A 17,480-nucleotide genomic window follows, 5' to 3' on the forward strand; every position below is an offset into this window, starting at 1 on the left:
AAGTGAAAGCAACTTGGTGCATCACCTAGTTTGACCTTTTGAGCTTCTTGATGTGCATAAGCAGGTGTGTCACCTACTTGAACAATTAGTGGCTGAAAATGGACCCCAAAAAAGGAGGTTCTAGAGGACATTTTTGTGGTCAATAAACTTCCATATATATCCAATATGAGCAGATATTCTTCACCCAATTTAACACATAATATTGAGAATTATCTCCAGCTCTCTCTCTCTCTCTCTCTCTCTCTCTCTCTCTTTTATCTTCAAGATTAAAACAGGAGTTTTTAGGGTTCTTCAAGAAACCCTCATATCTGCAAAACAAGGCAAGTGAAAACACTTGGAGTTTGCTTAATTCTCGCATGGATTATTGGAAAAATATGTTTTTCATGCTCAAGTATAAATACAAAATCAAAAGAATTCAAGAAGCTAATGATCACTTCCTTAGTTACAAAGAGACCTTTTTCTTGTTCTTTGGTTTAAGTGTGAAGGGAACCTAAATTTCTAGAAGAATTCAAGTTATAAGGAGAAGTTGCAGAAATTGAGGTAAGGTGACTGCCCATTTTTTTGTCTTCCTTATGTATGAGTTTGAGTGAGGAATTAGGGGTGTGCTGTAATAAAGAACTCAAGAGGGTATTGAATTCAATAATTGGTTGTATGATAAAGAATATTTGGGGCTGTTCTATGTGTATTATTTTTGGTGTAGCTTGGTTGATTTTGAGGAAGGATATATAATGTATGTGTTGGTCATAGAATGAGGGTGTGGTGATACACGTTATGTTAAAGGGATAGATGGGTTCATTATCTGTCAAAGTTAGCTACTGTTTTACGAGGCTCATGGTGTAATAGCTACTAATTTTAGTTTACCATGACTTAAATTGTAGATTAAAACCGAAAAGGGGAGGCTGAATAGTGATAGTTATACTGGTCAAAGGATAAGTTATGCAAGGCTATTCGATTCTATATCCCTTTGGCATGAAATTTGATAATTGCAATTAATACTAATGAGGTGATTCTCATAAGTTCTATTCCTAGAAAAGGAAACATAGTGGCAGCGTACTATCTCCAAATAGCTAACAATATTTCCCCCTCTCCGAAGTGCATAGAACTACTTCATTATATGTTCACTATTTTATACTTGTGAAATTATTCCCGCATGTGCTAGTTTAGAAATGGTATTTGCAAAAGAAAGTCTGGCGAATCCTCCTCTTTGTTGGTTGAAGTCAATTCTGTCATTAAACTCTTAAAGTAATGTGTTGATGTGACATAGCTCCTTATGCCATTGTTATCACCTTGAAGTATTATTTTCATGTCTTCAAATATTGGTCCGTACTTCCATATCTCCAAAATGGTTATGACCACCAAAATAATATCTCAAAAGAGTTACGATTATCCAAAGAACAATGGCAAAAGAGTTATGAACTCATAAACAACAATGTCAAAGAATAAATAATCTAAGTGAAGAAATATACATAATTACGGGTGGAAGCGCAGGAGCGAAAGCCTAGCATGGGTCGATCCCAACTGGTACATAAGGGTGGCAGCTCAGGGGCGAAAGCCTAGCATGGGCGCCCTATTGTTATAGAAGGGTTGCAGCTCAAGGGAAAAAGCCTAGCATGGGCCGATCTCAAATTGTGTAATTATGAGGACCGTATCGTAGGGGTTAATATGCCTAGCTGGTCACTTGTATCACATGCCCTACAAAGATATTATAACATACATACAAGTAAAGAAAACAATGTAACTTACATGATCTCACAAGGGTAAGTAAATGTGGTCTTCTCTCCTGATCTATGCACTCATATGTTGATACTTGATTTCATTCGAGCCCTCATATTATATATGCTATATTGCCTACATATTCAGTATATTTTTCGTATTGACACCCCTCGCTGGGGACGCTGCATTTCATGCCGCAGACACATGTACTCTAGCTAGTAGACCTCCTTAGAAGGAGGATACGACATTTAGATACTTTTGATGAGCTCCAGGTTGATCTGGAGCTTTACTGAGTCTTGTGTAAATTCATTTTGGTATTGTATCATAGTTGAGGGTAAGGCGGGGCCTACTCTAGGTCTTCTATCTTTTTAGAGGCTTTGTAAACGTATGTTCATGGTTCAGTTATGTCTTAAGGAGTTGTGGCCTCAACGCCAAGTCTTGTATTTAATTTTTGGGTCTACTTATGTTGGTTTTTATCGCTGCATCCTTTTTAAACTTATCACGATTGTTATAGTTATATGCATAGTAAGAACATATTTCAGGTTGGTTCTGTTGGGCCCTTAGGGCATCGGGTGCTTGTCTGTCTTAATGGGATTTGAGGCATGACATCCGCTCATTTTATTCCCGTCAAGTCTACCTATTGGGTGGAGGGTTATGCAAAGGATCTTCATAGATGAGATTGTGTGTTGCCATAGTATTTCGTTATCCATCATATTGGATTGGGGTGCACAATTACATCTAGGTTCTAGAGGTCATTCCAAAAAGGATTTGTTACCAAGGTGAAGTTAAGCACCGCTTTTCATCCTCAAATGGATGGTCAAGTGAATTATACAATTCAAACCCTTAAGGATGTGATTAGAGCTTGTATTATTGAATTCAATGGAAATTGGTATAGACACTTGCCATTGGTTGAGTTTTCCTACAACAATAGTTACCATTCATCTATATCTATGGCTCCTTATGAAGCCTTGTATGGTAGGAAATGTATATATCCAATTGGAAGGTTCGAAGTGCACGATACTTCACTTTTGTATCTAAAAGTTTCGCCTATGAAAGGGGTGGTGAGATTTAAGGTTGCATACGAGTTGAGGTTACCTAGTTAATTGACTTTGGTTCATCTGGTGTTCCATGTTTTTATGCTTAAGCAGTGTATTAGTGATCCAGAGTCCATTCTTCCTATTGAAGTTCTAGGTGTTCAACAGACCTCTCTTATGAAGAGGTTACGATTCAAATCTTTGATAGATAATTGAAGAAGTTAAGAAATAAAGAGGTGGCTTCCCTAAAGGTGTTATGAAAGAATCACCTAGTTGAGGGTGCAACATAGGAGACCGAGGCTGACATGAAGTTCCGTTACCCTCATATATTTGATAACCAAGGTTAGTTGCTTTTACTATTAATAAAAATAATGATTAAACTTGACGTAGTTTTAATTTTTGGTAAGGTTTTGCAAAAATATTCATGTTACATTGAATTATAGTGAACTTATGCCTATTAACTTAAAATGTTGTTTTTACTTGTTTTGAGTTTATGTTGTGCATTTTTGTATATTGTGCCTTCATGAATTGTATTGAGCATGTTTATATGTGTTGAAGAAAGCCTTGGCATATGAATAAGCATGAAATGAATGATGAACTCTTATTATTTGAAAATATGTTTTGAGTTGCATTTGGTAAAAGGTCATGTAATTATTTTAATTTTGATTGTAACTCATGTTTTGATGTGTTGTTGTTTGTTGGGTTGCTAGTCTTGAGTCTATTCCTTCCTTTAAAATTTTTTTAGTGTCATTCAGGGACGAATGTTCCTAAGGGGTGGATAATGTAATACTCCAAAATTCTAAAGCCTAATTTAGAGCCTAACATGAGAGTCTAATAGTTGTAAAAGTAAGGTCAATTATAAGGTATTTGAGTCATTTAGGAAGTGTTAGAATCAAAACTTCATGGAACGTCCATGAAGTCTAAAAACTAGTTCAAGAGGTGCTAGCATGCCTTAGCCCATTTGACTAAGTTTTAAGAGTTGGAAAATCATGAAATTGGATGGTTAGGTGTCTAACACGTAATAGAGTTAGTTTATAGTCAAAACGTCTGCGTACGATTCCCCAAGGAACAACAAAGGGCCCTTGAGGAGGACCCTTACATTGTGGAAAAAAGCTGCCCAAAGGCAGTGCCTACCCATGAGTTGCAGGCGACGAGGCATCATTGGATCGGGGCGTCGATGCCTCCTTCAACCAACACTTAGACATTTTTTCTAATGGTCCAATTGGACCAGTCTCTGACACAAACGATGAGTGTGCAGGACAGAGGGGCACATGGGCGTCAAATGACCTACGACCCGTCAGTTAGGGTCTCGTAGGTTGCCCTTGTGTTACTTAATTCATTTAATTAGTTAGTTTAGTTAGGAGGTTAATTGGGGATTTGGGGGTGGTTAATTAAGTTAGTTAAGTCCCTATATAAACTACCCTAAGCCTAAACCTCACTTAACCCTCATAATTTCCCAAACCTAAATTGCTCTTCCTTCTCTCTCCCAAAGAAACCCCATTGAAGACTTATCAAGGAAGGGTTCTAGGGATTCAAAGGATAAACTTTATAAATCAAACTTCATCAATTAGTGTTGTGTGGGATTTCTTTCACCTTTGGGATCTCTTTTCCCAAAGGGCTCCTTCAAATTGAGATTTCAAAAGTATGAAATTCAAGTGGGGTTTCTTCCATTACGAAATTGATCTTCTGAATTGCTTTGTTTAAGATTTTTTTTGGTTATAATGAGTATATTAACATATATTATGGTTACATTATACTAATTCTTGATGCATTGACCTAGTTTGTGGAAAGATAACCTTTTCCCCTTAACCCTAGGTTGTTATCTTTAATTGGTTGTATAGTATTGATATAATTTGCTTGGTTAGTGTGTGAATTACTATCCTATGTTGTTATCATTCTAAATTAATAAATCCCACTATGCTATTTCTTGAATAATTGACTTAGATCATGAACTTGACCTAAGTCTCTAATTCTAGGCTATGAACTAGTAATGAATTGTTGTGTAGTGATTCAATTAACTTCATTATTTTGTTGGTTACTATTATGTGATAATATTACACCCATTGTTGGATTGAATTGGAGGGTTGATGGTAAGAGCTTGATGATAAAATTGTGAAGGAGATTGGGTAAGTCTTATGATCTCTATTCTTTACTTCAATTATGATTACTTGTGATTAAGTGATGATGTTGTGTTGAAGTATACCTTATGTTAAGATTGCTATGGTTTGTATGATGTTGAATTGTAAATTCTTGAACTATGGATTGTGAGTTGTTAGCTAAGATGTAAATGTTATAAGGATGGTGATAACTACCAATGTGCCTTATCATGATGTGATTACGTAATGTGTTGACCTCACATGTATGAATTGTAATGAAAGGAAAATACTCATGAAATTTTTATTGAGCTATAATAATGATTATATAAGGCATAGACCCTATGACCTACATTAAGTTGTGATGATGAATAAAGGCATTAAAGATATTTCAAAAAGGAATCTTGCGTAGCACCGAGTGAACTAGAGTGATGAGTGTCCCTTCTCACATAAGGAAGGTAGGATCACTAATGTACTCATGAGATTGGAGACTATAATGCATGTAGCATAAGGAGGGTCCCAACTATATCTCCTAGTTCTTTAACTATGGTACCCCCATAGGAATACTAGCTAGTGTATCCACAATAGATGCTATGTACATGTTTTGGTACTACTTTGACAAGTATTCTGCCTTCCTTCGGTGTAGTGTTCCATGAAATCGGATTCCACATTAGCTCATATGGTATATGTCGGTTAAGGCAAGATGTTCCAAAGAGGTAAAATGAACTAAAGGAATGAAGTCTAACTAAGATGACCTAAGGGGTTTAGCCTAGTCTAGGTAGGTGTATAGGACTCTACCTACTCATTGCACTAGTATCCTTGAGGGAAGTGTTAGGAGGATGTTCTTATAAATGTATATGCTTATAAATGTAAATGATATGTATATGATGATCTTAATGTTGATGATACTATATGATGTTGGTTTCACCTATATCGGTCTCTAATGCTAAAGTATGGTGCTTTGTACTCTTAAAGACATGTTATATGAAGTTGGACATTGTTTATGGTTCTTGTTAGGCTTACTACATTAAGTAAGGTTATGGGGATTCGCTTAGTCATTGCACTAGTATACTTAGTGAGGGTTCATGAGTTTTCTTCGGTTATAATGTTATTAAATTTTATCCACGCTTGTTGATGTTATGAATTGAGGTTAGAGTTGTATTGACTATATAATTATGTTGATATAAATGTTGGCTTGATTGGAATTAGTATGGTTGCTCTTGTGATGTACATGGTCTTGTCTTAATGAATATGTTTTATTGATTGTTATGATTTCTTGAAATGTGCACAAGGCTTTTCAAAGTAAATTGCATACTTTATTGAAAGGTCCCTGTTTAGCATGATTTTATGTTGTGTTCACATATGGTCTCATACTTAGTACAAGTAATATGCTAACCCCATTTTCTCCCTTTTCCCCCAACATTTTAGGTTCTGGCTGTTGAAGTCTTGTGACGAGTTTTGAAGGAAGGATTTGATTCTCATTTTCATGCCTTAAAACCCATTAAGACGGACAGACACCCGATGCCCTAAATGCCCGAGAGAACCAACTTGCAACCTGTTCTTACTGTGCATATAACTATAACAATTATGGCAAGTTAACCTAGGATGCAGCGATACAAAACAACATAAGTAGGTCCAAAAGTTATATAGAAGAATTGGCCGTTGAGGCCACAACTCCTTAAGACACAACTGAACCATGTATGTACGTCTACAAAGCCTCTAAAAGATAGAAGACTAGATTAGGTTGGCACAAACTCTTCCTTACCCTTAACTACGATACAATACCGAAATGAATTTATGCAAGACTCAATAAAGCTCTGAATCAACTTGGAGCTCACCCAAAAGTAGCAGAGTTTCGTGTTCTCCTATTGAGGAGGTCTACTAGCTTGAGTACCTGTTCCTGCAACATAAAAAGCAGCGTCCCCCGCGAGAGACGTCAATACGAAAAAATGTACTGAATGTGTAAAGCAATAACATATGTAATACGAGAGCTCAAATGAAATCAAAGTAGCAACATATGAGTGCATAAATAAGGAGAGAAGACCACCTTTGCTTACTCTTATGGGATAAGGTAAGTTACATTCTTTTCTTTACTTTTCTATATGTTATAATTTTATTAATAGGGAATGTGATACAAGTGACCAACTAATCAGTGGTAGAAGAGGATGACCCATTCTAGGGGTATTAACCCGTGGGATGGGGTCCTTAGAATTACACAACTTTCAATCCGCCCATGCTAGGCCTTCGCCCCTGAGCTGCCACCCTTCTATACCAATATGAATCGACCCATGCTAGGCTTTAACTCCTGAGTTGCCACCCTTATGTACCAGTTGGGATCGACCCATGCTAAGCTTTCGCCCCTTGGCTGCCATTTGTAATTATATAGATTTTTTCACTTAGATTCTTTAATCTTTGAGATTGTTGTTTATCAGTTCATAACTCTTTTGAGATGTCATATTGGTGGTCATAATCATTTAGGAGATATGGAAGTACGTACCTGTCACGACCCAACCCGATGGGCCGTGACTAGTGCCCGTTTTGGACACCCACATACAAACCTGCTAAGTATAACCAACTGAAACTAAGACAATATGGAATTTAATCAAATCAAGCCAACCCCAACGTCATATATATATAAAGAGGACCTGTCTCGTAAGGAGTCATAACCATTCAACCGTAACAACATACGCGAGCCGAATAAGGCTCTACTATTCAAAGCATAATAATATACGTAAGCCGACAAGGCTCCCACTACGCAATACACAATTATGTACGCAGCCGACAAGGCTGCCCTTGTACAAGCGGACATCCCAAACAAACCATGTCCAGACCATTACCCAAAACATATATATACAACCCACATAATGTCCACAGACCTCTAAGAGTACAGTAAGGAAACTCGACGGGACAGGGCCCCGCCATACCCATAGACGAGCAAAAGACTACACAAAAAGTTATGTACCAAAACGACTGGGCTCCGGAACAGTGGAGCTCTCCCAATCAGCAGAGTAGATATCCTAGGCGGGAGGATCACTGAACTGTGCGTCTACACCTGCGGGCATGAAACGCAGCCTCCCCGAGTAAAGGGGGGTCAGTACGGACAATGTACTGAGTATGTAAAGCATAAGGTAAAGATGACAGGATACCAATATGGCAAGTCGAAACAAAATATCGCTACACATATACCCTTTTAAGTGAAAAATCATGCATATATTTAACATATAAGGTGCCCAGCTTCCCTAGTAAGGGGCTCGGCAAAATAATCATCACGTCATCTCCGTCATCATCATCATCATAACCATCCTCATCACCAATCATATATATAATATACATACCCGACCCTCTAGTGAGGAACTCGGTGACATATGCAAGAAACTCCGCACGAACATTACCCGGCCCGGGACTCGGTGAAATGATAAATGACTCTATGCACGAGCAGAATATTATGAGCAACCATATGCAATTAAAATCATTTCTTATAACTCAATAGAACAATCAACGTGAACCAGCAAGGAGTATTACCAAAGATTAATGTTTTATCAAGATTATGAACCTTTAATACGATATGGAAACGTAAAATCTCAATGACTCTAAGAAGCACCACCATAGATATGAGAGATCATCATAGCCTTAGACATAGCCGATATATAGAGGAATAATTGTGGAAGCAAGAATATACGTCACCTAGACGCTCTAGAGGTAAGTATCAAACCTGTTCGTTATTCGCTTATTTTTAAAAGTCATGCCAAACAAAGAAAGAAGGGACAGCGTTACATACCGTATAATCGAGCCGCACGTCCAATATTTACTGCTCAAGCTATTAATCTATAACAAGCAACAATCGTGCCGCAATTAGATAAACATCGCGCTTTACTTTCTTGTAAGCTAGCTAATAATCAAACGAAAATTCGGCAGCACTTCCCCTATTTTCCTTACTTCGTCCCAATCCGACAACAACCCAAATTATCCACAGCAATACCAATAACACATATAACCCAACGAATCATATTAAGCAGCTCCCTCCCCAAAATAGTTCCGTCTCGGCAACCATAGCAGCGAAGCAACGACACACCGAGCGATAATTCGTTTTACAATTCGCAACACATCTACCTTATTGTATTCATCCTTTGGATTATATACTCATAATCACATTTAACATATACATAATGCCAAAACAGAATTTTCCCATAGTTTGCTTTAATCAAAACAGCCCAAGCACCAACACGACACCACTAATAATCCGATTATGGTTTCCGTTCATACTTAGCACATTCAATAACTAAAACAAACTTCCTAAGCTACTGGTCACGCCCCCTTCTTAAAATTAATGGGTAATTAACAAAGGTATTCTAAAGAATTAACACACCAAACAAGGAAATTACTAACCAAATTATTTGCAGCTGCTGGCCAAGAGTTGCAGGGTTGGTTTCTCCATTTCCATGGCTGCCTAAGACAATTGGTGAAGAAGAAGATGATATGCAGCAATGCATTTCACCACTTTATTTAGCATGGAGTGGATTTCTCCACCTCATTTAATAGTATGAAGTGGAGGCAGCCCCCCTCTACACCTGTCCACTAAGGCCAGCTCATAATCTGATCTTTTTAATTTTTTTGCCTTGAGTGGTGGGCCCACTGGATTAAATATTAATCAGCCACCAATTATGAGTGGTGGGGCCCACTGGATTAAATTAATCCTAATCAACCACTAATTAATCCCTCACTTAAAGTTAATGGCACTTACATTAGCCAAATCATACTTAATATCACATTTGGAATTAACATCCTTGCCTAATATTTCTTTAATCACTTGGAACTTAAAATAAAATCTCATTCCCCGGACTTACATCTACTAGATCACGATGCGCACTACGTATAAAAAATACGAGGCATAACATCCTTCCCCCCTTAGGAACATTCGTGCAGCCGCCTTTAGTCTTTCCTATCGTGGTGACTGAGTAGACATCAGGCGAGAACGGACCTTATAACCTGCACCCGCTAGCCTTTGTAAAGTCGATATTTCTATTGAGTATCGGCAGGACAATTGGCACAGGCCTACAGTCGCGTCCTCGAATGTTAAGTTAGCGTCTTGCAAAAACAAATTCCAACGAGGTCTCTCTAAAAGTTATACCTATTAACCTGCATTCTGTAACTTACAGATTCCTCACAGCTACATAATCTCATTATCTATCAATATAGTCAAGCTAGGAATTGAATTACCTGCAGGTACAGGGAACAAGTAAGGATACTTATTCTTCATTTCATCTTCCGCTTCCCAAGTCATCTTCTCCCTATTGTTATTTTGCCACAACACTTGACGGAAGCCACATCCTTCGTACGTAACCTTATAACCTAGCGATCAAGTATAGCTACGGGTTTCTCCTCATATGACAACTCCTCTATTACCTGAACATCATCTACGGGGAATACTCTAGAAGGATCACCAATACATTTACGTAGCATCAATACATGGAAGACTGGATGTACCGCCTCCAAATCAGATGGTAGATCCAACTCATAGGCAACCTTGCCTATCCTATGAACAATCTGATAAGGCCCAATATATCTCGGACTGAGCTTCCCCTTCCTGCCGAATCTCATCACACCCCTCATGGGTGATACCTTCAGGAATACCCAGTCACCAATCTGAAACTCCAAATCTCGACGCCGATTATTTGCATATGACTTTTGTCGACTCTGGGCTGCTAATAATCTTTCTTGAATAAGCTTCACCTTGTCAACAGCTTGCTGAATCACATCCGGGCCTATTAACTTTGTCTCGTTAACATCAAACCAACCAATAGGTGATCTACACTTCCTCCCATATAAGGCCTCGTACGGAGCCATCTGGATACTAGAATGGTAGCTATTGTTATAGGCAAACTCAATGAGCGGCAAGTGGTCATCCCAGCTACCATTGAAGTCAATAATACAGGCCCGCAACATATCTTCTAGTGTCTGAATAGTACGCTCAGCCTGCCCATCAGTCTGAGGGTGAAATGTTGTGCTAAGGTTCACCTGTGTCCCCAATCCCTTCTGAAATGATCTCCAAAAGTTGGCTGTAAATTGAGCTCCTCTGTCTGATATAATGGACGTGGGAACCCCATGAAGTCTCACTATCTCCCTGACATATAACCTCGCATAATCTTCAGCCGAATAAGTAGTCCTAACTGGAAGAAAATGGGCCGATTTCGTCAGCCTATCTACAATAACCCATATAGAGTCATACTTCCGTTGAGTGCGAGGTAAGCCTGTAATGAAGTCCATATCAATCATCTCCCATTTCCAAGTCGGGATCTCTATCTCCTGTAATAATCCACCAGGCTTTTGATGTTCAATCTTGATACATTTTTGTTGACCCTGGGTGAATAGAATAACGGGCAGAGTGTGCCTCTCCCATAACCTGCCGTCGTAGCCCCGCAGTGTCGGGTACACATAATCTGCCTTCATATCGTAATACTCTGTCAGGTGTAACCTTTAATGGGGTCTTTTCCTTTTGAAGAGCTGCATCTCTATATTGTGCCAGAATAGGGTCCTTGTATTGGTGTCTCTTTACCTCATCTATGATTGAGGACTCAGCAACCTCTCGAATAGAAACTCCACTATCTTCTGAATTAGCTAAACGGACTCCAAGGCTGGATAGCCGTTGAATCTCCCGAACCATATCCCTCCTTTCTGGTTGTACATCTATCAAGCTACCCATGGACTTACGGCTAAGAGCATCTGCTACAACATTCGCTTTCCCTGGATGATATAAAATATCAACATCATAATCCTTTAGCAACTCTAACCACCACCTCTGTCGTAAGTTCAGCTCCTTCTGTTTAAAGATATATTGGAGACTCTTATGATCTGTATAGATGTCCACATGGACACCATATAAATAATGTCTCCATATCTTCAAGGCATGAACCACGACCGCTAACTCCAGATTGTGAGTAGGATAGTTCTTTTCATGCTTCCTAAGTTGTCGGGAGGCATAGGCTATAACTTTGCCATGCTGCATCAATACACATCCTAGCCCAACACCTGAAGCATCACAATAAATAACATAGCCGTCTGGTCCCTCTGGAAGAGTTAGGACTGGAGCTGTAGTCAATTTGTCTTTCAATAGCTGCAAGCTTCGCTCACAAGCATCAGTCCACTGGAACTTGGCTGCCTTTTGAGTTAGCCTTGTCAAAGGCGCTAAAATTGAGGCAAACTTTTCTACAAATCTCCTGTAATATCCTGCTAACCCTAGAAAGCTGCGTACCTCAGTAGGTGTCGTAGGTCTGGGCCAAGTCTTTACCGCCTCAATCTTCTGCGTGTCTACCCGAATACCATCAGCTCCAATAATATGCCCCAAGAATGCCACTGAAGTCAACCAGAACTCGCACTTAGAAAATTTAGCATACAACTTCTGGTGCTGAAGCACCCTAAGTACCATCCTTAAATGGTCTGCATGCTCGTCTTCTGAACGTGAATAGACCAGAATATCGTCTATAAATACAATAACAAACATATCAAGGAATGGTTTAAATACTCGATTCATTAAATCCATGAACACCGCTGGAGCATTAGTCAGCCCAAAAGACAGCACTCTAAACTCATAATGCCCATATCGGGTCTGGAATGCCGTCTTTGGAATATCTGCTTCCCTTATCCGCACTTGATGATAACCTAACCACAAGTCTATCTTTGAAAAATACTTTGCACCCTGCAACTGGTCAAATAGATCGTCAATTCTTGGGAGGGGATACCTGTTCTTTATTGTTACTTTGTTCAACTGCCTATAATCAATGCACATCCGCAGAGACCCATCCTTCTTCCTCACAAACAGTACCGGTGCTCTCCAAGGTGACGTACTAGGCCTGATGAAGCCCTTTTCTAGCAAATCCCTCAATTGCTCTTTCAATTCTTTCAACTCAGCAGGTGCCATTCTATAAGGAGGTATAGATATAGGCTGGGCATCTGGCAGTACATCTATAGTAAACTCTATCTCTCGTTCTGGAGGAAGGCCTGGAAGTTCCTCGGGGAATACATTGGGAAATTCATTAACTATCGGGACTGATTGAAGAGTCGGTGCCTCTGCCTTTATGTCATGCACCCGAATCAGATGGTAAATATAGCCTTTTCTAACCATCTTCCCGGCCTTGAGGTATGAAATGAACTTACCTTTCGGCGATATTGTACTTCCCTTCCACTCTATAATCGGTTCCCCTGGAAATTGAAATCGAACTATCTTTCCTCTGCAATCAACATTAGCATAACAAGCAGCCAACCAATCCATGCCCATGATAATATCAAACTCAATCATATTTAACTCTATTAGATCTGCTACGGTACGACGACTATATATAACTACTGAACAATTCCTATATACTCGCGTAGCTATGACAAAATCTCCTACAGGTGTAGCTACCTCAAATGGTTCTATCAACTCAGACTCTATTCCGATCCTACTAGCAACAAAGGGAGATATATATGATAAGGTGGAACCTGGGTCTATCAATGTATACACACTTCGGGAGAATAGTGATAATATACCTGTGATCACATTAGGTGATGCCTCCTGATCCTGCCTATTAGTCAAAGCATATATACGATTCGAGGCACCGCTAGAACTGGAAGCTCCACCACGTCCTCTACCATGGCCTGCTAGCGCCTGAATACCCTGCCCCGTAGGGCGCATAGCCACAGAAGAAGATGAACCAGCAACGGACCCTGTAGGCTGTGCCATACCACCTGCACTACCTCTAAGGTGACACTCCCTCATAGTATGGCCCTGACGGCCGCAAGAAAAACACGCACCTGTAGCCCAACGACATTCCCCAGGATGGGACTTACCACAACAAGAACACCGAGGCAAAGGTGGCCTCGACTGGCTCAAACCCCTGCCCATTTGTGACCCTGACGCCCTAGAGCTCTGACCAGCTTCCGAATATCCCATACGATCGAACCCCCTACCCATGAAACGTGGGGGTGCACTCTGTGCTGGCTGGGAAGAAAATCTAACATGTTGCTGAGACTTCCTGCTTCGAAACTCGTCAGGATAACCTGCTGATCTAGCCCTCTTATGCTGGCCTCTATTATAATCTCTATCTAGCTGACGTCCCCGGTGCCAATCCTCTACCCCCTATGCATATGCCTGCACCCGAGCAGTGTCCATACCTGGCTGAAGAGTCACTGCCATACAACCATCAATCAAATAACGATCCAATCCCATCACATAACGATGTACCCTGTCTGCCATATCAGCCACAATAGTAGGCGCATGCCTAGCCAATGAATCAAACTCGAGGCTATACTCTCGAACGCTCCTGCCATTTTGCTTCAAACGCAAGAATCTATTGACTCTAGCTCGCTTCATCTCTGGAGGCAGGAAGTGGCCCTGGAAAGCCTCCACAAATTCATCCCATACCGCTGGAGGAGCACCCTCACCCCTAGATAACTCCCAAGACTCATACCAATTAATAGCTACATCCCGCAAACGGTACGTAGCCAACTCAACAGACTCAGTCTCCAAAGCCTTGATTATCCTTAATGTATGTTGCATCTAACGAATAAACTCTTGCGGATCATCCTGGGGTCTTGACCCAAAGAACTCTGGAGGATTACAACTTAAGAAGTCACGAGCCCTTAAGCTATCAGATCTGTCCGCATGATCAACTCCTAGTCCATGCCTGCGAGCCTGATCTGCCACTAATCTAGTCAGCAATTGAACCGCATCTCTCATGGACCTATCCTCCGCCCCTGACTGAGGAGCTGGAGGTTCAGGTGTTGGGGCCTCGGGGGCTGGTGGTGTCCCCCGAACTGGAGTTGCTGCTGCTCTAAGCTCCTCTGGCGGTGGCGGTGTAGCAGAGCTCTCCGACTAGAGCATAATACCAGGCATAGACTGGGCACGGGCCCTAGTAACTCTCCGGGTCTGACTAGTACCTTCTGCTACCGATTTTCCCTTTGGGGCCGTTGTCGCTTTCTTTGGAGGCATAGCTGAAAACACACGGATTCGTTAGAGAGGGATTATCCTGTTAATATAGCTCTATCGCACGATCTAGAATAAGAAGAAAGAATGACATCCTAAATGTCCTGTAGCTTCCTGTTTATAGATGTGGTGCACAACACACCGATAAACAAGAATCTACTAGACACGGTCTGTAGACACTTCCCAGGAAGAACCGCTCTGAGACCACTCTTTGTCACGACCCAACCCGATGGGCTGTGACTAGTGCCCGTTTTGGACACCCACATACAAACCTGCTAAGTATAACCAACTGAAACTAAGACAATATGGAATTTAATCAAATCAAGCCAACCCCAACGTCATATATATATATAAAGAGGACCTGTCTCGTAAGGAGTCATAACCATTCAACCGTAACAACATACGCGAGCCGACAAGGCCGCCACTATTCAAAGCATAATAACATACGTAAGCCGACAAGGCTGCCACTACGCAATACACAATGATGTACGCAGCCGACAAGGCTGCCCCTGTACAAGCGGACATCCCAAACAAACCATGTCCAGACCATTACCCAAAACATATATATACAACCCACATAATGTCCACAGACCTCTAAGAGTACAGTAATGAAACTCGACGGGACAGGGCCCCGCCATACCCATAGACGAGTAAAAGACTACACAAAAAGTTATGTACCAAAACGACTGGGCTCCGAAACAGTGGAGCTCTCCCAATCGGCAAAGTAGATATCCTAGGCGGGAGGATCACCGAACTGTGCGTCTACACCTGCGGGCATGAAACGCAGCCCCCCGAGGAAAGGGGGGTCAGTACGGACAATGTACTGAGTATGTAAAGCATAAGGTAAAGATGACAGGATATCAATATGGCAAGTCGAAACAAAATATCTCTACACATATACCCTTTTAAGTGAAAATCATGCATATATTTAACATTTAAGGTGTCCAGCTTCCCTAGTAAGGGGCTCGGCAAAATAATCATCACGTCATCTCCGTCATCATCATCATCATAACCATCCTCATCACCAATCATATATATAATATACATACCCGGCCCTCTAGTGAGGAACTCGGTGACATATGCAAGAAACTCCGCACGAACATTACCCGGCCCGGGACTCGGTGAAATGATAAATGACTCTATGCACGAGCAGAATATTATGAGCAAACATATGCAATTAAAATCATTTCTTATAACTCAATAGAACAATCAACGTGAACCAGCAAGGAATATTACCAAAGATTAATGTTTTATCAAGATTATGAACCTTTAATACGATATGGAAACGTAAAATCTCAATGACTCTAAGAAGCACTACCATAGATATGAGAGATCATCATAGACTTAGACATAGCCAATATATAGAGGAATAATTGTGGAAGCAATAATATACGTCACCTAGACGCTCTAGAGGTAAGTATCAAACTTGTCCGTTATTCGCTTATTTTTAAAAGTCATGCCAAACAAAGAAAGAAGGGACAGCGTTACATACCGTATAATCGAGCCGCACGTCCAATATTTACTGCTCAAGCTATTAATCTATAACAAGCAACAATCGTGCCGCAATTAGATAAACATCGCGCTTTACTTTCTTGTAAGCTAGCTAATAATCAAACGAAAATTCGGCAGCACTTCCCCTATTTTCCTTACTTCGTCCCAATCCGACAACAACCCAAATTATCCACAGCAATACCAATAACACATATTACCCAACGAATCATATTAAGCAGCTCCCTCCCCAAAACAGTTCCGTCTCGGCAACCATAGCAGCGAAGCAACGACACACCGAGCGATAATTCGTTTTATAATTCGCAACACGTCTACCTTATTGTATTCATCCTTTGGATTATATACTCATAATCACATTTAACATATACATAATGCCAAAACAGAATTTTCCCGCAGTTTGCTTTAATCAAAACAGCCCAAGCACCAACACGACACCACTAATAATCCGATTATGGTTTCCTTTCATACTTAGCACATTCAATAACTAAAACAAACTTCCTAAGCTACTGGTCACGCCCCCTTCTTAAAATTAATGGGTAATTAACAAAGGTATTCTAAAGAATTAACACACCAAACAAGGAAATTACTAACCAAATTATTTGCAGCTGCTGGCCAAGAGTTGCAGGGTTGGTTTCTCTATTTCCATGGCTGCCTAAGACAATTGGTGAAGAAGAAGATGATATGCAGCAATACATTTCACCATTTTATTTAGCATGGAGTGGATTTCTCCACCTCATTTAATAGTATGAAGTGGAGGCAGCCCCCCTCTACACCTGTCCACTAAGGCCAACTCATAATCTGATCTTTTTAATTTTTTTGCCTTGAGTGGTGGGCCCACTGGATTAAATATTAATCAGCCACCAATTATGAGTGGTGGGGCCCACTGGATTAAATTAATCCTAATCAGCCACTAATTAATCCCTCACTTAAAGTTAATGGCACTTACATTAGCCAAATCATACTTAATATCACATTTGGAATTAACATCCTTGCCTAATATTTCTTTAATCACTTGGAACTTAAAATAAAATCTCATTCCCCGGACTTACGTCTACTAGATCACGATGCGCACTACGTATAAAAAAAATACGAGGCATAACAGTACCAGTAATAGAAGACATGAAAAATAATACTTCAAGGAAATAACAATGACATAAGGAGCTATGTAACATC

General features: G+C 40.3%; 1 protein-coding gene and 2 long non-coding RNA genes across 3 annotated transcripts in view; 1 reads left to right on the plus strand and 2 right to left on the minus strand.

The window, feature by feature from the left end:
• Positions 1-2,130, minus strand: part of LOC138339523 (uncharacterized) — a 34,244-nt gene extending 32,114 nt beyond the window's left edge. Inside the window, exon 1 of the long non-coding RNA XR_011212329.1 lies at positions 1,744-2,130. This is a non-coding gene — a long non-coding RNA (uncharacterized lncRNA). The remainder of the gene's footprint in view (positions 1-1,743) is intronic.
• LOC112940329 (uncharacterized) lies at positions 1-7,239 on the plus strand. Its single transcript, XR_011212328.1, has 2 exons — positions 1-540; positions 6,269-7,239. It is a non-coding gene; the product is annotated as an uncharacterized lncRNA (long non-coding RNA).
• The window catches only part of LOC112940328 (uncharacterized), a 21,812-nt gene continuing 10,802 nt past the window's right edge, over positions 6,471-17,480 (minus strand). The window contains exons 3-5 of the mRNA XM_069291201.1: positions 16,291-16,337; positions 13,364-15,566; positions 6,471-6,740 (exon numbers count right to left, since the gene is read on the minus strand). Coding sequence (XP_069147302.1) covers positions 6,706-6,740; positions 13,364-13,787 — 459 coding nt within the window. The 5' untranslated portion in view covers positions 13,788-15,566; positions 16,291-16,337 and the 3' untranslated portion in view covers positions 6,471-6,705. The remainder of the gene's footprint in view (positions 6,741-13,363; positions 15,567-16,290; positions 16,338-17,480) is intronic.

The sequence above is a fragment of the Solanum lycopersicum genome, chromosome 11, assembly GCF_036512215.1.
Source record: "Solanum lycopersicum chromosome 11, SLM_r2.1".
In the NCBI taxonomy this organism is placed as follows: domain Eukaryota; kingdom Viridiplantae; phylum Streptophyta; class Magnoliopsida; order Solanales; family Solanaceae; genus Solanum; species Solanum lycopersicum.